Source organism: Corylus avellana, chromosome ca4 (assembly GCF_901000735.1).
Source record: "Corylus avellana chromosome ca4, CavTom2PMs-1.0".
In the NCBI taxonomy this organism is placed as follows: domain Eukaryota; kingdom Viridiplantae; phylum Streptophyta; class Magnoliopsida; order Fagales; family Betulaceae; genus Corylus; species Corylus avellana.
In genome coordinates this window covers 2,910,037-2,935,176 of record NC_081544.1, presented here as the reverse complement: position 1 = coordinate 2,935,176, position 25,140 = coordinate 2,910,037, and the positions used below count along the sequence as shown (strand labels likewise).

At 34.6% G+C, this 25,140-nt stretch overlaps 1 protein-coding gene across 1 annotated transcript; it reads left to right on the top strand.

Annotated features, from left to right (window-relative positions):
• The first annotated feature begins 5,036 nt into the window (after positions 1 to 5,036).
• LOC132179553 (DNA repair protein REV1) lies at positions 5,037 to 23,982 on the top strand. Its single transcript, XM_059592291.1, has 24 exons — positions 5,037 to 5,291; positions 5,838 to 5,982; positions 6,364 to 6,479; positions 6,587 to 6,663; positions 6,859 to 7,376; positions 7,573 to 7,710; positions 7,905 to 8,037; positions 8,133 to 8,221; positions 8,440 to 8,490; positions 8,575 to 8,781; positions 10,363 to 10,482; positions 11,956 to 12,048; positions 12,638 to 12,697; positions 12,809 to 12,895; positions 13,125 to 13,208; positions 13,325 to 13,397; positions 14,002 to 14,070; positions 14,289 to 14,390; positions 16,286 to 16,570; positions 16,670 to 16,743; positions 17,752 to 18,329; positions 19,562 to 19,622; positions 21,351 to 21,519; positions 22,547 to 23,982. Exons 1-23 carry the CDS (start codon positions 5,062 to 5,064, stop codon positions 21,402 to 21,404), a joined length of 3,444 nt encoding a protein of 1,147 aa, XP_059448274.1. The 5' UTR covers positions 5,037 to 5,061; the 3' UTR covers positions 21,405 to 21,519; positions 22,547 to 23,982.
• Positions 23,983 to 25,140: the final 1,158 nt, after the last annotated feature.

Genomic DNA, 25,140 nt, shown 5'->3' with positions numbered 1-25,140 from the left:
TGTTATGTAAATAAAAACCTTATCATTATTGAGTGTTGTTAGAGGTAATACAAGTGCCTTGCAAGCTGATGTGGCTGTTCATGTGGCACTACCATGTCATCCACAATCAAATATTTGAAAGAGATTTTTGAAATACTACGAAGTAGAAATATTGAGACAAGGTTTGAAGGATTTTGATCAGTAAAGATTCTTTGATAATTGTCTTGAAAAGTAAAGGTACCTTATAATCAGTATGAAAAAGTAGATATTTTGCCAACCATATTTGCCTTGAAAAGTAAAGATGCTTCATAATTGGTCTAAAAAAGTAAATTCTTTGCCGATCATGATTGTTCTGACAAGTAGATTCCTTCATAATTTTTGGAATTCGGGAATGAGAATAACTTATATGTGGAGGTTACACAACCCTCCACTAAATGAGTGACAATTAAACGTATTATAAATTAGAAAAAAAGTTTGAATGCACTAGATTATACCAACCTAGGGGGTGTTTGGCAAACGACATGCTTTTTCACGGCACTGTTCTCCTATGGGTTGGTGCCTCTTCGTCAAGTACGGCTTGGATGAACAGACTGGCTTCAGTGAGTCATAATAGCCGGTTTGAAAAATTGGAGGACACCTTATTTTTATTTTACCCCTTCGAAACACCTTACAATGTACCCAATTTTTTCTCATGTCTCACAATACCCCTCTTCCTCAGCGAGAAACTTCTTCCCGGTAAAAAACTTTCTTCCTCCTCCTTACACCAAGTCGTCTCAATGTTCCTGTAATTAACAAGAACAACATCAGTCCACTGCCACTACACCCAGGCCGATTTCCACCACCGGTAAGTGATATTCTCTATCTCAATACTATTTGGTAGTTCTTTTTATTCATCTGAATCTATTTGATATTGGTGCAGACAACAACCCCTATGAAATTCCTTGAAGTTGTGGTTTGTGTGGAGTGATCTTTTTTGTGAGATTATGGTGACCATAACGAATGTATGTAAGTTGTATGTTGTATATGGCTACATATGTTTGGTTTATTTTTTGTATAACCAACAATGTCGAACCTTGCTATATAACCAACAGTATTTGCTCAATATTTTTCAAGATTGAGATCAAACTTAGCTTGCTTTATAACCAACAGTATTTGCCCAATATTTTTCAAGACTGAGATCAAACTTCATTGAAAATCAACAATATTTATTGTTCCAACTTACAACAATGAAAGTAAAATGGCAAATTTATTCCACAAGCAGCAAGAAAATATCATAGTGCTTCTGCAACCATTAAATTGCAAGTGCTCTGGAAGAAATAAAAATGCCGGTGAAACATAGAATTTTTAATTTCATCAAATATCTAGTTGCAGACACCCTTAAATACAAAGGATTTTTTAAGGACCTTAATTAAAACTTCATTGAAAATCAACAATATTTTTTGTGTCAAGTTACAACAATGAAAGCAAAATGGCAAATTTATTCTACAACCCAGCTAGAAAATACCATAGTGCATATGCAACTATTAAATTGCAAGTGCTCTGGAAGAAAAAAAAAAAAAATGCAGGTGAAACTTAGAATTTTCAATTACATCAAGCATCTAGTTGCAGACACCCTTAAATACAAAGGATTTTTTAAGGGCCTTACTTAGAATCCCTTGTTAGTTAAAAAAATTAAAATAGTCCAAAAAAAGAAAGAACTTTCATCCACTACTGAGAGGTGCAAGTGGGATGGGCGGCGGGGTTCGCTGGGCGGTCTGGGTGCGGCAAGGCTAGTTGGGCAGTGGGCTAGTGGGCGGTGCGGTGCGGGTGAGCTGGGCAGTGGGCTAGGCGGCGGTGAGCTAGACAGCGGTGGGCTGGGCGGCAGTGAACTTGGCACGGTAGGCTGATATATTGGAGAAAGAATGGGAATGATTATTGCAATTTGCGTGAAAAAACTGGGCGGCGGTAGGCTGATAATTAGGCCATTGCATTGCTGGATTTGGCAGGATTACAATTTACGGGCTGGTCCCTTTGAACCCTTGATTCTATGGAATCTCGGATCCCACAATTAGAATGTCTATGATTCTTCTTCCATCTTTCATCAATGTAGCCAACACCAGCTACTACAGTGTATTTCACGGGTTCGGTTACGACCATATAAGTAATGATTATAAGGTACTGAGAGTGGTGTACGGTGATGAGACATTTCCACCTATAGCAAAACTGTTTAAACTCCGCACAAGAGCTTGGGAGACTATAAATGGCCTCGACGACTTTCACTATACTATATATAAGGGTACCAGTATATTTTTGCCACAGGCTTTCGTGAATGGGGCTACCCATTGGTTAGGATATAAAAGGTATTCCAACTTTGAAGAATATGCGGTCTTGTTGTTTCATATGGGTGATGAGAAATTTCGGGTTATGAAATTTCCGAATGTTCTAAATAAGATGCTACAATTCGATTTAATTTCTCTCGTGGTTTCGGATGGATTGCTCTCTCTAATAGAGTTGAACAATTGGGTTCAAGTCAATTGTTGCGTTTGGTTGATGAAAGAATATGGCGTATCAGAGTCTTGGACTAAACAATATACTATTAATTTAGGGGATTGGGAATTGTTGTATCAGAAATTCATTAGTTTTAGGAGCAAAAGCGAGTTTCTAGTTGTGACAAGTAGTCAAGAGCTGGCCTTATATAATCTCAAGACCCGTAGATACGTTTTTCTTTGAATTAGAAAAAAAAAAAAAAAAAAAATTGTCTTGGTTGATTATGAAAACATGCATAGAAAGCCTAGTTTTAGGCAGTGAAATAAATGTTGTTCAAGAGTAGGAGACTTCTTCAAGGGAAAGGATGCGGCTCACAAAAGCTCATGGCAATGGCAATTTCAATTCTTATAGGAAAGTATAAGGTTAGACAATTGTACTAGATTGATTTAAGGGATTAGGGAGAGTTTGAAGCGGTTTTTCATATGAAGTATATATGTCCTTAAGCAGTTGTGTTCTTTTGTTTTGTCAATAAATCATCCGCATCATTTTTGTTGTTGCTTATTTTGTTAATATCGTCATTTTTTTTTTTTTTTAAAAGTGAAACTCAGATTTTCTCATTAATAAATCATCATAACATACAAATTTCAGAAAATTACGAAACATCAAATCAAAAAACTCTCAGAGATGATTGTATCATGAAGGAAACTAGGATATTCGTCCATCCATATATTATCTACATCTTGTTGGACAGCCGCTTTTGCCGAGAGATGAGCGGTCATATTTGCTTCCCTCCTTATATAATGTAGCACTTGCCAAGAATGAAAACTATTTAGAATAAATTTCGTATCAGCTATAAAATTCCCTTATCGTCACATTGTTTGCACATAAGCTTAAGTATCAGTTGACTCATTTTGAATTGATGTTGTCGCATGGCTTGCCAATTTAGGGTATTAATGTTTTGATCTTTATGGTCAGTTTGTGATTATGGTTTCAATAAGTTTGTTTTTAAAAATTGCATTTTTTTAAATTGCCATTTTTTAAAATCGCAAAGTTGTTTGGTAAAACATGTTTAAAAGTATATATATTTTTTTATCAAATATTTGTTACGTAAAATCGTGATTTTGGTTTACGTCCACGATTTTTCAAATAAGTACCCCATGACCTGCTTATAGAAATCACATATTTTTTTCTTCATATTTTAGATCATGTGCTTTTTAAATTATAATGTTAAAGATATCTTTTAAAAAAGCAGATTATTCTTGTGAAATCGTAATCTCAATCACAAACCTTTGCATAATAATTGATGGGTATAGAAATAAGCCCGACAATAAAGCCCAAAATTAGGCCTATCGTCACAAGAGCTCTAGAAGTTCTATAAACCAGAAATAAGGTCTTATCTTTTACCACACTTAGGTACAAAGCTCATCCTACCTTTAAAGAAGCTCTCTCCACACTTTCTCTCCTCAAGCTCAGAAACATTGACTTGAGCGTTAGAGTGGACGACCCCATCCCTCGTCTTGTAGGTGATCATTGGCCCTGTCCGAAGGCGCGAAATTTGGATCTATCAACAACTGCTAAATTCCTTTAGTGGTTAATAAATGATATAGAGGTGCTTCGGTCTTGGCAAAAAACCATTATGTTTTTCTGTCTTTTATTAAAATGTTGACACCTCATCTAAATACATTTTAAGAAACTAAAACTAAAACACGTAACTATCTTTTAAACATTAAAAAACCAACCAATCCACCGGATGGAGAGAAATACGCCGGAGAGAGATTACCGGCGGAGGCGTGGCGGTAATCTTTAAATCTCATGGCTATCTTTTTAGGCTTTTCATTAACAAGCGTGATCAACAGTTACTAACTAGGAGAAAAGAGGAGCATGTGAAAGAGTAAAATTACGTAGTTTGACTTGATTGCCTTCTTTGCTTCACTAAGATAACATTTAAACTACACATAAACAAACCGTTGACTCCTCGTCTCTCTTATTTGCATATTTTAATTGTTAGTTGATTTCTTTCCTTTTTTTTTCTTTGGCAAAGCGAGATTTCTTTGAAAAAAAAAAAAAAAAAACAACAAAAAAGATACACAAGTAGTAATTTAAGTTAAAAAGATGAGCAAAACAAAAAGATTACATCAATGAACAACCGCCTATAAAAATAAAGATTATTTTTCTTAGGTTACTTTTAACCATTTTTTTTTTTAAAATATTATCCAATACTAATGATAAGAACGGTGGCAACCGTTTTGGGTCAACGACTTAAAGCCATCATTTGTAAGAGCAATTAATATGATGAGTAATATTATTATTAATACTCCATACTTATTTATCACGTTTATATTATATTAAACACATAACAAAAATAAAATAAAAATAATTTAAAATACGTTAAATAAGCAACATAAATTTAGTGTGAAGTATGAGGAAAGCTCACGAGTCACGAGCGATTGTGTACGGCGAGAACCCGCCCGAAACCCGACCCATTTTCAACCCAATCCAGTATTCCAGTCGGTGCTCCATCGCATAAATGTATATAAACAGAAGTCATTTTGCCGCTTCATTTGAACGAGACTGTTTGTTTGTATAAACCTTCCTCGACACACTTTCTCTAAGAAAATGAGTTTGGATTTGTCTCGCTCTGCTAACTCGTCCGGCAGCCAAAGATCCAAGCGAGGCTTCAATAATAACAACAATTCGACCTCTTCAAACCGTTCCAGTAACAGTAATGATAGCAATAAGAAGAAGAAGGTTAGCCAGAAAACCCTAGGCGTGGCCTGGGGCGCCAATTCTATCTCTTCCTCTCGCTCCTCCTCCTTCCGCAAATCACCGTTCTCCGATTTCGGCAGGTGCTCTTTTTTCTTCTCAATTCTTCCAAAAAAAAAAAAAAAATCGTTTAATGTAGATTTTCTGATATAGTTTAGATGTATATATATATATATATATATTTTTTTTTTAATTATATATATATACTTTTTTTGGATTCAATGATTGAGGATAATTGGGAAATTTGTATGCTAAACATCGGTGTAGTTAGTGCACAACGTCCAAGTACAACATGGTTGCCATTTTTCTTCTGTTTAGTATTTAAATAAAATAGATGTAGCTTTGTGATATATATATATATATATTTTGCATTCTTTTTGTTTTTGTTTTATTTTTTTATTTTTCCTTTTTGAGTTCTTCCTTTTCAGTTATTGAACTCAACTAGCCTTAATTGAGGTCAGCTACATGGATTCTTTTATGCTAATCGGCTCTATGTTGGGCCATTGTCCTCAGTTACCTCTTTAATAATCATGTCCTGTACTCCCTGTTTTTGTGTTCGATTATGTGTGTTAATGTGCGTGTGTTGTAGATTGCAACTTGTTACAGTTCTATTGACAATTGCAATGTAGTTATATGGTGGAGAAGAATCGGAAACTTCAGAACCAGTTTGATGTGGAAGCTTCAGCTTCTTCTCATAGTGATTCGGGTTCCGGGAAGCCTATATTTCATGGAGTTTCCATCTTTGTTGATGGTTTCACGGTTCCTTCCAGTCAGGTTCAATTGCTGTCCAGTAATTATTTTTGGAGCTCTGCCTGGTAGCTGAGAAATAACAGCAGGAATAATGAAAATAAAAACAGATATAAAAGTTATCCACTTTAGACTTTATATTCAAATTCTTCTGGCCATGATCTGAATTAATGGATTATATAATTTTTCATGAAAGGAAAATGATTATATAATTCTTCTATAGTAAAATTAAATAGGTTAAGGTTTTCTTATTCATTGGTGGGATGAGGTGGGATTTAGAAGCCAAATAGTGGAAGTTGCTAAATTTTGAATTTATTATTTCTTGTTATCCTCAATGTTATAGAATAGAAAGCAAGGGCTATTGTTACTCTGGCATTTTTCATATTTATTTATAGCAAGTTATTTCAGGAACTGCGAGGCTACATGTTAAAGCATGGTGGAAGATTAGAGAATTACTTTTCAAGACGTCGTGTAACCCATATTATCTGCAGTAATCTCCCCGATAGTAAAATTAAGAACTTGAGGTTTATCTTAGTTTTCTTTTTTAAACTCATTACATTGGATTTTTTTTTTTTTTTTTTTTTGTTGGAGAAATTCAATTTTATTGTTATTGTTTGTACTTCCAATTCAGATCTTTTAGTGGTGGGCTCCCAGTAGTGAAACCCATGTGGATTTTGGATTCTGTTGCTGCAAACAAACTTTTGAGTTGTAAGTTTATGCATTTTGTTGGTTTAGACTTTTATTGATACATAACATGGTTAGACACTTGAACAATATAGTTCAGTCCCCTCAATATGGTTAAGGTTTGAAATTTTCAATGCATCATTCCTCATTATCAGTTTCCAAGGTCTGAAGATTTCTTTTTCTTCTCATTTGCTATTGATTTCATTTTGTCTTGACCAGGGGTTCCTTACCAACTTGACCAGCTTGCTAATAACCAACCAAAGCTGTCAGCCTTCTTTGCTCTGAAAAGCAGCCCACAGTCCCAGGATGCTTTGCCTTGTGCACCTGTTTGTCCAGGAAATCCTGAAGCCGAAGATTCATCTTTTAAAGGTGGCACATCAGTTGATGCATCTTTTTCTGATGTGGGTGAACCCGTTGAGCACAGTGGGCTAATTAGTGGAGAATCTAATAATCTTATGAATAAGAACTCGAATGTATCATTACTTGAGGAGCCAGCTAGCAGTTGTGGCAAACCTTCCGAAGTGACTATGACAAAACCAAGTAATTTTGATGTGGAAGATGAGAGCAGTGTAAGAAATGAACTGCAGTCAAGTCATTACCAACCCTCGGCATTGGTTAGCAGCAACTTCATGGACATTCATAATATGAAAGGTTCACCAAGTTCAACAGTTGGTGGGCCTTCTAATCAGCATCATTCAACTCTTGAGGATCCCAATTTTGTGGAAAATTATTTCAAGGTACTGAAATAGAAACAAAATTTCCTGTCAGAGATATGGTTGTTTATTCAATAAATATGTGTTTTGATAAGTTTGTTTGCTTGATGTGTTCAAATGAATATCAAACAGAACATTCCCTCGAGTTAGTTATGGATTTTGTATGTATCTCCCTAGGGCATTTTCTGGTTGTACTTTTACCATGTTTTGCTATCTGCAGAACTCAAGGCTACACTTCATAGGAACCTGGAGAAATCGATACCGTAAGCGTTTTCCCAGCTTTTCTAATGGGTTTAAGTTCACAAGTTCCAATACTAAAGCCTCTGCTCCAAAGACTGCTGTTATACATGTTGACATGGTAATCTCTATTCCCTTGGCTGTTGTAATTGTGGCTTTTTCATATTTATCATTTTCCTTCTGTGATGGATATACTGTGGTTGTCAACTATACTAATTTTGGAGTAATGTGATTTTTGATCCTGCAAGTATAGATGTACTTTTTTGTTCCATCCTGTATTTATAGTTGTTCCATGACGCTAATGTGCTCTTTCAGGACTGCTTCTTTGTCTCAGTGGTCATCAGGAGCCATCCTGAAATGCAGGATAAACCTGTAGCTGTATGCCATTCAGACAACCCGAAAGGGACTGCTGAAATTTCATCTGCAAATTACCCTGCTCGAGATTATGGTTGGTTTATGCAAAGTTCTCTCTATCTCAATTAGTCTTACCCTTGTCTTGGAGGGTTTTTATTCTGTATTTAAGTCATATTCTTATTCTTACAGGAGTTAGAGCTGGAATGTTTGTTAGAGACGCCAAGGCTCTTTGTCCCCACCTGGTCATTTTTCCATATAACTTTGAAGCTTATGAGGAGGTAAGGAGTAAACTATACCTTTGAGCATATAATTTTCCTGTTCAAATGAATTGCGGGCAGAGGGTAAGAAGTTGCCTTTCTATTTTCATCTTCTGTTTTGTGTATCATTTTATCTTTTTACCTCTCTCTCTCTCTCTCTCTCTCACCCCTCTCTAATTTTTTTAAATAGCTGTTGAGTGGGTTGATTAGAAGTGTATTATCTGTTGGATAATTTGCAGGTAGCTGATCAGTTTTACAACATTTTGCATAAGCACTGCAACAAAGTGCAGGTTTGCTTGAAAAAATGCATTCATTCAGTGTACATCAGTTTTCACTTGCCACCTTGTAAGTATTTTTACTGCTGTTGAATGTAGGCTGTAAGCTGTGATGAAGCATTTTTAGATGTTACAGACACAGACACAGAGGGGGATCCCCAGCTTCTTGCTTCAACAATAAGAAAAGAGATTCTTGAGACTACCGGGTGCACTGCAAGTGCTGGGATTGCTGAAAATATGCTTATGGCTCGTCTTGCCACTAGAACTGCAAAACCAGATGGTCAATGTTGCATTCCTCCTGAAAGGGTAATTTTTTTTTTTTTGCGGGTGGGGGGTGGGGTTGAATTTTCATGTTTATAATTTGTTTTGAACTTTCAAGCTTGCAAAGCATGAAATTTTACACCCTCATTATTTTGTTGGGATTCAGTGTCTTTTTCCTTTTTTTTTTTGGTGAATCGTGAATTGAAAACTTCTAGTTGTCTGTTCAGGAACTAGTTCAAACATAATTTTGTTTTTAAATTCTGAGAAATGTTTGTTCATTTATTCATCTTTTTTTGTTTTTTTGTTTTTTTTTTTATAGTCCCATAGCTCATAATATGTAGAAGTTTTATGCCGGGTAGTTGTCGATATTTGACGTTTCTCCCTCTTTTTTGCTCTCTTTACAAATAATTATTTAAAAAAAAAAAAAAAAATCCCAATGAAGTTTGTGGTCCAAGGACGCCCATCTTCATAAACTTCACCTCATCTTATTTGTATATGTTCTATATGCTTGTTTGCATCTCTTCAACCAACTCATTGTCTATTTTCTTAATGGCCGTGTTGAGTCTATTGACTATCGAGGATCTATAGTTGGAATTTGGAAGAGTTGACTATAATTGTTGCATCACATGTCACCAAAATTGATGAAATTACCTTTTGTGGACCTTCCATGAGTCACTATTTTGCTTTGATCAGTCGAACTAGGTCATCTTTTCTAGTGCACTGTTCTTCTTTTTATCCTTTTTCTTTTTCTTTTTTAATTCAAGTCTCACTGCAATTATCTATCCACACTGCAAATGATGGGGGTTGACATTCTTTTGAACTATTGAGGATCCTTAATCTTCCATTGGTTGCACGTTTTACTTTTGTCCTTAACACCCCATGGGAGCTTTTTTTATTTATTTATTTTATTTTTATTTTTTATTTATGATGAATAAACCCCATGGGAACTTATTGTTGATACAATACTTATGAAATTCTAGAGCATACCTGAAAACTTGGCTTACCCTTTTTTGTTTCATGAGTTGAATTTCTCTGGTGTGATTTATGTTGCTGCTATATGATGGGCATGTTGCATTCCGAGCTCTGTTCTTTTCTGGTTTCCCCCTAACTTTTTATGTCTTTAATCATGCTTGTTGATGTTTGCTTTGTTTTTAACTTCACCTCTAATATCTGTAAGATTGACTTTCAAAATTTGATTTGTAATGCGTATTTTGTTACTGATACTTCGTAACTTGTTCTAACACTCCTATGATGTGCTTCTTTTGGTCTTCTAGGTAAAATCATTTTTCAACATGTTTGAATGATGATTTAGAGACAAAACTTTTTATGGAACTAATGTCTTTAGTCCTTTTATCATACCATGTTGTCGTTACATAAATATTACTATATAAATCTTTTTTATTTTTAACATCTTAAAGTGGGTGGCAAGGGTGACCTAGATTTTTTACACTTTCTATTTTTCTTTTTTCTTTTCTGTCAAAACTTTCCAGTTGGTGCCATTTGCTCATGGTGACTTTTTGTTGGCTAATATTGTACCTATATGCAAATATCATTTAAAGCTATATATAGAAGTCCAGGAATGTTGTGGATACCTCCATATTGCCTAATGTTGTTTGAAAATGTCAGGCGGATGATTATTTAAGTCAACTTCCAATCAAGGCACTTCCAGGAATTGGGCATGTTTTGGAGGAGAAGTTGAAGAAGCAAAATGTTTGGACTTGTGGACAGCTGCGTATGATTTCCAAGGTCTTTTCTATACGAGGCATATTTTCTGTGGTTCATTTCCAAAATGGTTATGTTCCTATCTATGAAGTTTACATTATTTGTTTTCTTTCCTCGAGTTGCAAAATGGAGCATCTCTTATTCTGGTCTATCTTCAATTCTAGACGTACATAATTATACGATAATCTTGACCAGGTCATGATCTGACTAGTCAAATTTGCTCAACATTGATATTGCAATATGTATGAACAACCTTACAAACATTCAGAGCCAACCTTTGCAAATCAGTATGTTTTTTTTTTGTTAAATTTTTAATAAGTGAGAACAACATTTTGACTAATCTTTTCAAATAATTGTGGTATTAGGAAAGAGATGCAAAGTGAATGAGTACTTAAGACCTTAGATAACTTGATAGAAACATAGATATATTAAAATCCTTACAGGAGATTGCTACAAAAGCTAGTGCAAATTTCTGACTTAACTGAAATTAATTTATGGATTATTAATTAAATAATAGCCAAAATTCTCAAATATGATGTCCCTTTAAATTTTCTCAGATATATAGAGAAAAGATCAATATTTTAAATTTTACTAAACTATAGCAGAAAAAGATGTTGTAATCACTTTTTTATTTCCCTTCCTAATTAGAAAAAAGGACAGGGATACCATATTCAATATATGCCTCAGGAACTCGGGAAAATGTAGAAAAGAGTTAGCACAAGTATAATAAGCAAATTTGGGTGATAATTGTTGTTTATATGAAGTAAACATCTGTTTCATATCAGGTATAATTCTTAGATCAGGTATAATTCTTAGACTTTCTTTTCAATTAAGGAAGGGATTTAAAAAGGGACTTTCTATTCAGTTTAGCATTGAATTCTTAAGGTTCTACTGACCCTGGGAAGAGGGAACCTCTTGATAATGCAAATTCAAGTCCTTATGGAGCAATTTAAGAAGATTTGAGATTTTATCTAGTATGTCAAAACTGACATCTAGATTTGTTTCCATAGTTTGATGTAAAAAATGCTCGTTTGCTTCAGTTTGGCCTGCAGAGTATTTTGCCTTACTTCTCACCCTAAGAAAAATGCTGCCTTATACTTTTTGATTGGGTTTTATGCTGTTCTTTAAATATTCATGTCAGAACTTATGCGGACCTGAAGCTGATAATGTCCTGATAATTATTTTCGCGGTACGCACAAACACTTCATGAATTAGTTATCTTCCTAGAAGTCTGTGGATAATGGGTAAATCATTTTTCCTCCTTGGCTATCTTTGGAAGGAATAATCCTCGGAATTGTCTCAGTAAGCTATTTGTTAGGGATTGTATCCTAATCGCCTGTCTTTTGCAATACCTTGTCAGACAAACCTCAAAGCTTTATTCATATGATTTAAAGTTATTATTTTCCTATTATTGTGAGTGAGTTATTTCGAACTTATATTATTTAAATATGGTGATGTTCAAGTATATTACTATTCACACCTTTTTGGCATCTCCAGGACTCTCTTCAAAAGGACTTTGGAACGAAAACTGGAGAGATGCTGTGGAATTATAGCAGAGGAGTAGATAATCGGTTGGTTGGGGTGATACAGGTATTAGCAAAGAACATGATTATAATTAACTACATAGTTTTTAGTTCAAATAATTGCTTTCTCTTTAGTTTATGCTTGAGATAGCCAAGTACCAATTCAAACATATGTGTTGGTTGTCATGTAAGTTCTTTGCATTTTGTCAAATGGATGTTATCTACTTTCTTTCATTTTTTTTCTTCAAAAATTTTCCGTTAATTAGGTGCAGTGCTTGGCTGTAAAATTCAATTAGTAAGTACATAGTTATTAGTTTTTTTTCCTAGTCGTATACACCTATTAGTTACTAAGTTGATCTTATCTGAACTTTTTTTTTATTATAGATTGCAATGGCTTATAAGATTGTATGTCACCTATCTTCATCTAATGCTTCAGCAAAGAATTTCATGGACCACTGTATAGTTTAAACACCTCCTTGCAACAATGGACTTTTATCACGCTAAATTTCATTCTGTGATTGGATGAAAAGAGGTGCCGATAGCAACATGAGCTCATCAACTTGAATTAGCTTTCTTGTTCAGATCAATCTTCTTTTCTTCTGTGTTGTTCATTTACCATCGTTTCAACCTTGCTTATCAGATAATGTGATCTGCAGGAAAGCAAGTCTATCGGTGCTGAAGTGAATTGGGGTGTGAGGTTTAAAGATGTGAAAGATGTTGGTATTCTGATGCACTGTCAAGCTAGTTTGTTTGGTTTTTTTTTTTTAATTTTTTTTTATTTTTTATAAGAGGTTTGAATGGATAGAATAACATAGTAGTTATTTCAGTGTCAAAACTTCCTCTCAAACCTCTGCAAGGAAGTTTCATTGCGCTTGCAAGGTTGTGGAGTGAAAGGGCGCACTTTTACCCTGAAGGTATTGTCTTTTTGTTAAATATACCATTTGCATATATTTATTATTAATCACTTTGAGTGTAAAAAAAAAAATTAAATTATTAATCACTTGAGTGGTTCATGAGTGGGTTCAAATTGACTGGTATAATTCCTTAAGAGATTATTATGCTTTAGATATTTTGGGAGCTTCTTCTAATTGATGGAATTTAATTAATTTGAAACTTCTTGGTTTATGTGATGCATTGATCTAGATAAAAAAGAGAAGAAAAGATGCTGAGGAGCCTGCAAAGTATATGGGCTGTGGAGAATGTGAAAACCTGAGCCACTCCACAACGGTAGAAATACATATTTTTATTCACATATCTATGTGTGCAATCATATCTATGCTGGCATCAATAAATGGTTGTGGCTTTGGGGGATTTGGATTTAAAGGTCAATGATGTTATAATAGGTTCCAGTTGCTACTGATGATGTGGAAGTACTTCAAAGGATATCAAAGCAGCTTTTTGGGACCTTCCATTTAGGTAAGTTAGCTTTCCCATATTTAAAATATTTCTCTTGTTCTTTAGTATATATAGAAAAACTTATGGTGTATTTCTTTTCTTTACATAGAACTTATTGTTTGATTGAACTACAGAATTTTCACTTCTCTCACTCTTCCTCACCCCCCAGTGTGCGTCTTTTTTCTTTCCATTTTTGCTTCTGCCTCTTGCAATATAACTGTAATCTATTCCAAATATAGGAAGAGTGAAGTTAGCATTTGTTTTTTCTCGATAGAAGTATACAAAGGCATTCCTATCTAACAGTTGTGACTGGCCTTGGTCTGTCACTGTGTTTGTCACGTATGGACTTGTACGGGTTGGGTGTTGGAACCAGATCTTGACCATTATAGGTTAACTACTCCTCTTTGCTGCACTTTCCTTGATAATAGTAACATGTGTTCTCAGGTTAGTTTTGCAGTAGGAGATGATTTTCCATTTAAAAGGTTCTTGCTGAACGTAATTTTAATCTAGCATCTTCCTTGATAGTACATAAATGATTTTCAAGGTTAGTTTTATTGTAGGAGATGGTTCTCCATTTAAAAGTTTAAAACATCTTCATGTTTAGCTGCTTATTGATTTTACATAGATGTCAAGGAGATTCGGGGTCTTGGCTTGCAAGTTTCCAGGCTTGAAAGTGCAGATAATTCTAAGCAAGGTATGTTGTGTTTTTGAATATTGTCCTTATTTTCTTATCACATCAGCCGTTATGTTGTATGTTGTGCCTGTTTTAAGAGTAAATTAAACCCCTCCACCCCCGCCCACACACACACACACACACACACACACACACACACTCCCCCAACAAGCCACGCTGCTTGGTAGCTGTAGTACTTTATTGTCTGATGGTGAACCTTGTTACTTCATTGTTTGAAGCCTTTGAGAGAAATTCTTTGAAGTCATGGCTCATCTCTGCCTCAGCAAGTACAAAAGAACTATGGAGTAACGATAGTACAGCCAAAGACAGGTTTAATATAGGTAATTTGAAGTTATTATTCTAAACCTGATATACTTGACAATTTATTATGGTATGGCTAGTAATGTTATTAATATTTAAACCACAATCCCCATTTGTTTCTGTGTTTCTCTTGCTAAGCATTGTATTTCCAAAAATCTGATGCCGATCTGGCACAACAGAGAAAATGAGTTGCATGATTGTGTTTTGCTTTCTACTTTGCCTATAAACTGAGCATTGAGTTTTTTTTTTTTATTAATTTAAATTGTTTTGTCCTTGTATTGTGTATCTAATTTTATGGTTTCTATTGGTGTAAATTCAATGTCGCAATTATCAATTTAAGAAGTCTAGCAATTCAATAATGTTTTGTATTTTTTTTTTTTTATAAGTAATACAATCTCATTAGAGTAGCGCAATGGGGCGCAACCCTTGTAAATAAGAATTATACCAGAGAACTCCCCTATGAAGGAGAAAAGAAGAAAATAAAACCAAAAACTTAGAAAAACTAGAAAAGGGCAGCTTGAAGATGAGTAGTTAAATACAAAACAATTTTTTTTTTTAAATTTAAATTGTTTTGTCCTTGTATTGTGTATCAAATTTTATGGTTTCTATTAGTGTAAATTCAACGTCTCAATTATCAATTTAAGAAGTCTAGCAATTCAATAATGTTTTGTATTTTTTTTTATAAGTAATACAATCTCATTAGAGTAGCGTAATGGGGCGCAATCCTAGTAAATAAGAATTATTCCATAGAACTCTCCTATTAAGGAGAAAAGAAGAAAATAAACCAAGAACTCAGAAAAACTAGAAAAGGGCAGCTTGAAGATGAGTAGTTAAATACTGTTCTTATCTATTTTTTAACAATTATGTTATATGTCATTGAGGATTCAAAAATGAAGATCTTGCATGGTAATATGCCTATCTAGTAGATCCAAAAAACAAAATGACTTGACACGTGTTTGAAAAATGTGCACTTTTACTTTGATCAGGCGCATGTTGCTTGTGCTTTGCGCCTAGGCTCCGTGAGGCATTTTCCCGTAAGTGCGCATGGCTCTTTTAATGATGCTAGTGTGCAACAAACTGACACTGTGAGGTTCACTAATAGAGTTTGATTAGTGAAAGTTTGCAATAGGAAACTGCAAACGGGTGTCATTCAGATCTCTCTGGGTATCCAACAAAGTAAATTCTCATATATATTTTATTTCTACATGCACATATGTGGAGTAAGAGAGCATTTGGTGGTTTAGGGGGTGATTGGATTAGCTCTCAAAAAACTTTATTTCCCTTTTTCCTTGTGAAATAGGAGTTTCATATCTACTAATCTAGTTGTGGAACATTTTTAATATCTTTTATTGGTTCTAAAGTATCGGCCTTATGTTATTGATCATTGTTAGGTCCAATTGGATGAAATAATATCAGTACAATTATTATTTTTTTTTTTAAAAAAAAAAATTTAAAATATAAGTTATGACAAGAGTTGAAACAAGTTCGAACATAATGTGCTGAAATGCTTGACTAGATAATAGCTACCAATGTTGCATCACAAGCAGCTAATTCATAAGATGCCTTGTCCTCTCCAAACTAGGTTCGTAGCCAATCATCAAAGGCAGCTTGTTGGGATTATACTTGAGCAGGGGTGAACAAGATATTATATAATCATTGTCATTACTGGAACATATTGACTGCAGAACGTATAAACGAGGCACTTTGACATTATTTCCAGCTTCAGGCTAAAAAAGTTTATGCTTACTGATAAAACAGCTGCAATTGTTTTCCTAGTCTTACATATTTTTATGTATCTGTCTTCTTCTTCTTCTTCTTCTACTTTTTTTTTTTTTTTTTTTGGTATATTTGATTGATTGAAGATGAATAAAATTGTATCTCACCTGTGAATGGTGCCATTTTACTGATTGTGAAGGACAAGGCGATGGAGTTTCGGGTCAGACATGTGCTAATTCAGTTGGCCTTTCTATTGAAATGGACAATAATATGTCCGATAGTGAAGCTTGTCTGAACCAGGTTTCGGAGCTGCCACCTTTATGTCATCTTGATATGGGAGTTTTAGAGAGTCTTCCTCCTGAACTCTTTTCAGAATTGAATGAAATATATGGCAGAAAGTTAGTTGATTTAATTGCTAAAAATAAAGGCAAAAGTGTAAGCATTAGCGGTTCTTCGAGCACTCATTCACATGCGCGAGTTGAAGGTGAGAGTTTCTTTTTCTTTTCCAATCCATGAATATCAAATAGCTGGTGCTCTGCTAATTCTGAGTTCCTAAAAACACATGTTGAATTTGTTTGCTTAGGTGCAATGAATGAGGGACAGGCAGTTCTCCTTTTTGATCCGGTTCTCCATAATGAAATACCAGTAGAAAAAAAGGTAACATTTTTTTGTTGTTGAATTTCTGTATGAATATTTTCTTTGTTTCTAGTGGCTACTTTCTCCAACAATTTTTTCTTTATAATGCCTTGCAGTAACGGGCTATTATCAACTTTATATGAAAGAATTGTCAGTTATTGCTTACACTCCTTTGAGCCTTCTATTAATTTCATGTCAATTTTAATTTTACTTTCTTTAATTGTTAATCCACCTTTTATAAGATCATACGTTTGGCAGCTTTCTAGTTTAAAATGCCACAATAAAGTTTTCACTGATTTTTTTTTATCTTTTGGATTCTTTCTTGTCCTTTCTGTCATCAATTTCTTCTTCAATGTTTTTGTCGATAGCAGGACAGTAAATTTTTTATTTTATTTTATTTAAAGTGGGTCAAATTTCACCTTGTCTATAGGAAGAAACTCCAAGGCAACTTTCTTACTTGATTCTTATTATCTTATAAAGTTGCAACATTATTTCATTTATGTCCATCCATTCTAATTAGAAGCTGAAGGATACGATACAAGGGCATGCTTTGAAGACTATCTTCTGTCCAGTAATAGGACATAAATTTTCTTTTGGTCAATGATGCAAGGCACTGGGTTGTGAGATTTTAAATACGGTGTTAATTAAAGCTCCCAAGGAATCTCAATAAATTAAAATACTATGCTAAAAAGGCCAAAGATGTTGCTTGAGTTGAATCATTGGGTTGAATTTTGAATATTGCCTTGCTAAATATCAGGCAACTCTTCTTATTCTTCCTGTTTCCAATTTTTATTTATTTATTTTATTTTTATTTATTTATTTTTTTGAGTTTCATTAAATGAATGAAAGAAAAATGACACTTCAGTTCCTTATTCCATACATAAGAGGGGTATTGCTACCAAGTATTACTGTTGCAGTTGTTTTAAAATGAAAATTAGATTCACGTTTGCTTTATTTACAAGCATTCTACATTATTATTTTTAGCGTATATAGTGATTCTCTATTGTTACTTTTTGCTCGGCAAAGCAGCATATATCTGAGGAAGTTCCGGCAGTCCTTGTTTCTGGGGCAGAATCCTACAGTGTGGCTATTCCTGCTTCTTGTCTTGAAAAAACTGATTTGATGCCCTCGTCTCTAAGTCAAGTAGATGTGACAGTGTTACAACAGTTGCCTGAAGAATTGAAAGCTGACATACTTGAGGTTCTTCCTGCACACAGGAGGCAAGATGTTTCTTCAAATGTTCTCTCAGAAGTCCCTCTGGAATCAAAAGGTATCAAGACAACTGAGAACCACTCTGGATCAAAGGATTCTGTCTTGGATAACAATCTTTGGGCTGGAACTCCTCCACAGTGGGTTGATAAGTTCAAAGTCAGCAATTGCTTGATATTAAACATTCTTGCAGAGATGTATTATGAAGCAGGCTCAACAGGAAATTTATCTCCAATTCTGCAACGTGCAATTTCTGTACCTAAACACCAACTAGATGCAAGTCAGGATGGTTGGGATGAAGCTGCTCACATTTTGCGTGAGCTTCTGAAGCAGTATATTAAACTAAAGATAGAATTTGATATTGAAGAAATCTACGTTTGTTTTTGTCTTCTTAAAAGGTTTGTCCTTGGCCTTGCTAAATCTCTCTCTCTTAGATATATCCTTTAACCATGTCATTGCTACTATAACTGATGCTGGTCTTGTTATCTTTTAATTTGATTTGTATAACCTCTTTGGGTGAGCGTTGGAATGGTTTGGGTCCTTGTTGCATGGGAATTCTTAAGTCCTTGGGCGACAAAAATGTGCAAGGACCTGAAGTCATGATGGTTTATAGTTGAGGCTTCTGTGACATGGTATCTTGTGTATTCCAGAGCTGTTTATGAAACACAGATTTGAGCTTCATAATGCATAATAGTGCTTCTATCTTAATGGATTGAAAGTGCAATAATTGGAATGAAATTATTGTGAATAAGACTAAGATTGCACGTTGTAAGGATGTGTGGGTGGCAGATCATATGCAATTTCAAAATGGAAAGTTTCAATGGAATATATTTTTTACTAGACCAGTGCATGATTAGGTGGATTTGGTCTCTTCTTTCTTTGAGTTGTTGTATTCTGTCAGTAAGGCGGGGAGAGGATAGAATTTGTTGGATCCCTTCCAAAAGAAGAAAGTTTGAAGTAAGGTCCTATTACCATGTGTTATCCATTCCTGCTAGTTCCTTTTTCCTTGGAAGAGTATTTGGAGAGTTAAGGCTCCCATTCTTGGATTTTATGTCATTTAACATTTCTTGAAAATAATGAATATATGCTCATCTTGTACATGATAATTTGGGTAGTAACTTATCAAAAAATAATTTGGGGAGTAAAGTGTTTTATTTTGTACCAGATTCAGTTTGTATTCTGTTTGTTCTTTTGGAATCCGCTTCTTTGCTTGATGATCAAATAAAACTTCAATAGATTGTGATTGGTTTCGTCAAGGGAGGATAAGATACTTTGCATCCTCATCTCTTTAAATCTGTGACTGTATTATGGATTTTTTCAATTTTTTGTGGCCTTCTAAATCTTAGGATCTTATTTATAGTATCTCTGTTGTGCACGTCTTTGGCTTGGATGATACTCTTTCTTGATTTTTATTCATTTGTTGTAACTTATGAATAAAGAAAACAATTGTATCATTTTATATTACGGTTCTTATTTCTGTACCCTTTGTGGTAACAGTGTACACCATGACGCCATTTTTGTGTTCTTTGCTGGATGTTATATTCCTGATTAGTTGTTTCTGAATCTTTTGTCAAGCATCTTAGACTGCTTTTCTACAAATATTTTGATTGGAACTCAAATATTGCATCAGGTTTGCGATGAAATCAGAACTTTTCCTGCACGTGTACACTGATGTCTTTCCTTACCTTCAGGTTAGTACATTGACCTTCCTGTTTATTGCTCTGGTTTTATCTAGAATGTCCTATGTATAAATTACATTTACTTTTTTTTGAAATGGACTGCAAGACAAAGGCCCAAGATGTGAAACAAGGATTTTGTGCAATGCTTCCTTTTCTGAATTTTGTTCATATTTTTTCCATGCCTCCATGGCTGTCCCTGTTTATACAAATAATGAAAAGGCAGCTTATTAGAGTAATTTATAAATTATTTCAACTGTTTTTATAAAAAGATAAAATAAGAAGTTGTCTATGTTGCTGGTTCAGAGCATTAGGCTTTTATTGTTCTATGGTGGAAAAAAATTACAGACTTGAAATTAGTAGCCTAGGTACTAAATTGAATCCTACCATAAACTACAGGGTAGTAAAACATACCTTAAGCCCCTAGTTTTTGTTTTAGTTGACCTGATATTGTATATTCTAGTTGGGCCTTTTTTACCTAATAGCTTGAGTTTTTGGTTTAGAGAGGACCAACTAGTATGTAAACCCATATCGAGGTCCTTCCATACTTGATCAATGTGGAACTCTCTAAAATAGTGTTGTGGTAACTTGTAGATTTTAGAACAATGTTATCTGGGATACCAATTATATCATTTCATGATAATAAGGTATTGTAATGGAGCAGTACACCACATACTCCAAAATGTGGTGTGATAGGTGTAGGTTTACATATTTGAAGACTAACGAATTAATCCTAAATGCAAGAATGATTTTATTTTTAAGCCATAAATGATAAGTGAAACAAGCATAGATATAACTTGCACATTTGTCTTTCTACCTTAGTTGGAGAAAAAAGTGGTATGTAAAGGCATTTGTGTCTTTGGCTGCTAGGATCTATGTGCTTCCAAATACCTTTCCTATGCTATAACATTTATTTTTGCTAATCTGTGGCTTTTGTCTTATATTTATAAGCAATAAATAAGAAGAAAATGTTTTTTTTTAACAAATTTCCAGAACACTAAAGAGCTGCAATGTCTGTCGAATGTGTACCAAATGTAGATTACTTGGACGTTGATGTTTTGTGGTTATCACAGGTTCAATAGTTGTTATATTGACCTTACATTTTCTGTTTTTGGCCTCTTGAGGCACCTCAGAGATACAGCCAACATTTGGATTTATTGTATGCCTCAAAGAACTTTCTTTTTTGACTGGATCTATTGAACTTTTCTAAAGAGCTTCAAACAATTTGTGTGATGTAATCTACTTTCTGGTAGGAATAGACAACTTCTAACTATTTAAGCAGCTTCCTTGCTATTAGGTGAACTTTCAGCTATGGACAATCCATCTCCCCATCATTCCATATTGTGATGTTGTCTGATATGTATCATTACCTGGTGGTGAGGGTTAGACCTATACATTAAGTCCTGCTCTAGACTCGTTGGAACATATATTCCTATCTATTGCTAAATATACATCTTCATTAACTCTGTTAAAGTAGTTAGCTGCTGTTATCTTAATTTTGGCTTCTGTGTGTTGTCATCTCCTCTGAATTTCTGTTTAGGAACTTTAACCACATTTTGATGTTGAATTTGAAGCATAATTCCTCTATATTAAGCCAACTCTCTCTCTCTCTCTCACTCGCGCGCACATAGATATACACTCTATTTTTAATTATTCATGTGTCTGACCCTTATTTTCTCATTGAATTGTGAGATGATATTTCAAGGTTCTGATTTTTTCCCCTTTTGGAACTCAACCTTCTAGGCATCATTTGGAGAAAACTATGGAGGAAACTTGCATATATCACTGAAGGATTAGTGCTGCTTAATGTGTTACATTTTTTCTTATTGGACTTGTTCCACTGTCCAAGGGGTGGGCTGTGCATCATGAGTGATAAATACCTTTAAACCACCATACAAATCCATGGGAAATGGTAAGATTTTCTGGTTATAGTTTATAGCCTGAGCAATAGATTTGCTACTCTTCTCAAAGATTGGCTAATTTGGAATTTTATTATGCAACCATTAGAAATTGTGCTTTTTTAGTCAAAATGCACCCCAAGATTGATCCTTTAGATTATGTCCATCCAGACTACTTGGTGTTGGCTACTTGAATCTAATGAATCTTTCTTGGTCACTCCATTTGATTTGTGACTTACATTTTATTACATCAAAATCTTCATGTCTTAACCCCCCCATAAACTTTAGTCAGTTACTTTTGTCTTTCCTGTCCTCTAAGGCTTATTACTTGAATTGTATGTTTCTCTTGAAATCTTTTGCACTTCTTTTGCATATTTTGGATGTGCTTAAATTCCCTTTCTTGCATTGAATTTATTACTTGTTAGTTGTTAGAAACTTTTTAATAGTCAAGCTATAAGTTTTGCCTCCCATTTCAAGTTGACATGGAACCTTTATATTATTGTGTCATTTCTAGAATTGTGACTTTTTCTTTCCTTTTTTAGATCAAAACTGTTGGTTCTTTTTTTTTTTTTTTTTTTTTTTTTTCCCTAATAGGAAGATCACTGGTTCATCTGTAATTATGTGATCTTGACCGTCAATATTTTCTGTTTAAGGTTTGAGGGTGCAAACTGGATTTTAATAGTACCATTTGACCAGTCAAAATCCAGAGACCTCGAGCTAAGCTCCAGCCAAAAATTCATGTTCGAGTTCTGTTCGTCAAAGTTGATACGCTTGCTAGATTGGCTCAGTTGTTAAAATTAATCAATCATAGCTCATGTCAATTTTTTAGTGGTGTGTATTTAAAATTCAAAAGACCTAATAGTTGATTTTACTCGACCTTTGAAGGCATGATTGTTTAAAATAATACAAATTTATGATCTTTAGGCTCTTCCTTCATATGCATTGAAATTTAAATTACCATGTGTAGGATTGCTTTTTGTTTCTATTGGTTTATGGGAAAAGAATAATCCAAGTGTAATGATTATTGAATCTGGATGACAGGAAGCCACGCATAGAAGGCCTATATGTAATAGTTATGCTTGCGAATCTATGAGCTGGATCAGTGAGAGTTGTAGCACAAGTTCGTTTACAAAACAAGCCATATTAGTCTCGACTTTCAGCTTGATAACTACACAACCAAGGCAAACCAAATTTTGACAGGCGCACGACCTAACTCATAAATACATTTGACTTGTTGAATTTGCTGACAAAGATGGAAGCCTGACTAAATTAGTGATGGGTGCCTACACTTAAACTACCCTGGGAAGGGACTTCCCACATAAGATTCTTTTACCGAGATCTTGAAAACAGTTGCAAGTTTGTCATTGCTCTTACACGTGAGTATTTAAGTAAAGACATGTTCTGCATCACCGGAAATTCTGGATCATCTCCTTCATAACGTGCATTAATTGAGAAACATCTTGGTTTGCCTGAGGTGTTTATTTTTATCTGGTTTTTGAGGCTTGCAGTTCTATTGGTGTTGAAATGCATGGCAGTGGAAGTCTTTGAAACTCAATTCCGGTAACCACCGCCTCTCCCACTCCAAGTCTACAACCTGTATTGAAGTTTGAATATTCGTGTGTTTGATATATGATTGTCATGGCTGAAAATTCAAGCTTGGTTTGGGTGGGCTGAATATTTGTAGAGTGGTGTGCAGGTACTAAATGAATTTCAACGTTAGAGGTGGAATTGGGTACTCGATAGTTTCTTCACCTCCACTTGTTCTCATTAACTGGGTGATTGCTTTGGTTAGGGATCTCACTGCTTGTTCTGGATGCAATCAATTGGAAGTTTGGGTTTAGGGTATCATTTGCATCTAGTTCAGCTGGGCCTGGGGGCAATGTCTTCTCTCATAATGCTCATTCTAAAGGCAGCTTTTTTCATTCCTGATGTGAAGCATTTAAGATGTCAACTAAACAAACGGACTTTCAACTGCTCGCTCTCAGTGAGTCATTTGATTGATGTACAATTGGTGTTTACAATACTTGTGATGGAATGTCGTGGCCTGAATTGGTGCTGCTGCGGTTGAAAGATTGCTTTGCCATTACTTCATGATGGGGTAACTTATGCTGCATTAGCTTTCTAGGTGTTTTCCATGTTCACTCATTGAGCATGACAATCAGAAGCAACACAGCTCAATGCGCAATGTGGTTTGCAAGCGGTCACTAGTATGAGTTGATGCACAAATATAAGAGAATTCTGTGTCTGTTGGTTATCGAGGCCATTCCTGGAATACTCAAACAACAACCCGACCGTGTGCAACATTACTTTGTTTTTTCACATTCTTTCTGATCAGTTTCTTTGGATTCATTTGCTTCATCAGTATACAGCAACTTCATTTCGTTTAATACAGTATAGCATTACTAGTTTTTTAGCATATTGCATACGTTTTGTTTAAAACAAGGTTGAGTTTGTCAATGGTCATATTTTTTTGAATATATATCGTCATCCTTGATTGTCTCAAGGACTTGGGAAAGCAGAGACTCTACCTGTCATTATAGAAAACTAGTTTTTGTATGATTAAACTATGTAAAACAAAATATAGTATTTTTGCAGCCAAACATGACTTTGAAATGTGAAAAACTAAAGAATGCACTTGTTGGCTCTAAAGTAAAAGCTATTTTTTTCATACAAAAAAAAAAAAAAAAAAAATTTTGGCTCCTAGTCCTATTCTTCTTATGAATTGGGCATCTCTTGATTTTAAAGCTGTGTTCCTTTCATGTATTTGACTTGTATATACCATGGTTACTTCTGTAAAATTTGAAAGTCTTTATCATATAAATTAATTCCTCGTGTATCCATTTGACTTATTAGTGTTTTGATGCCTGCTAGAAATAAATGCCGTAACATAATTTGGAGAAAGGAAGTTGATTTGTCTCAAGTTTTTCAATAATCAATTGTTTCAATATCGGGGTGAAGCCGCAGGTGTTGAAGTGTGGAAATATGGACTTTTTAATGCTCGACCAGAACAGAGAAGAAAGAGGGATCGCTTTCTTATGGAGATACGGAAAGATTGATTTTGTGAATTTCCTTCAAAACATTCCCCTTGTTAGGGTTTGCTGATACTGGGAGTTTGAAACCTTTAGCCTAAATAGACCGCCGAATTTGGCCCAATCCCAACGAGACGACTTCAAAAATTAGGCACGAGACAAAGAGCCCTTCCTCTGTTAATCTTTTGGCATCTGGGACACGTCACGTGAATTGACCCTAAAACTCCTAGAGCAAAGATTATGACATTTTCAAATGATAGCAGCATTGTATAAAAATACACTCCAGCTGAGTCTTGGGTTTTTTTTTTTTTTTTTGAGATTATCTTTTAGTTTTGCTTGGGTAGGTCTAGTCTGACTTTTAGGTTGTCTTGTTTTTTGAGGGATTGCAGAGGATCTTTTTTGTTTTTGTTGAGTTTCCATTAAAATACCAATAGTTTGATGGTAATGGATTTAGTGAGTTGTGTTAGAATATACGGAAAAATTATATTTTCGGTATATTCTAACAAGTTGCAGTGTTGATCAATTTTATAGCTAGAGACGACCCACCAAGAATATGTTGTTAATCTCAAGTAGGAACCGACCAAAATTTTCCATGATAAAATGTCA

Excerpts from the sequence above, each read along its gene's own strand:
- LOC132179553 (XM_059592291.1), top strand. The coding sequence starts at position 5,062 with ATGAGTTTGGATTTGTCTCGCTCTGCTAACTCGTCCGGCAGCCAAAGA. Across the intron at positions 13,398-14,001 it reads TTTTGGGACCTTCCATTTAG|ATGTCAAGGAGATTCGGGGT; the intron begins GTAAGTTAGCTT and ends GATTTTACATAG. Across the intron at positions 18,330-19,561 it reads TGTTTTTGTCTTCTTAAAAG|GTTTGCGATGAAATCAGAAC; the intron begins GTTTGTCCTTGG and ends ATATTGCATCAG.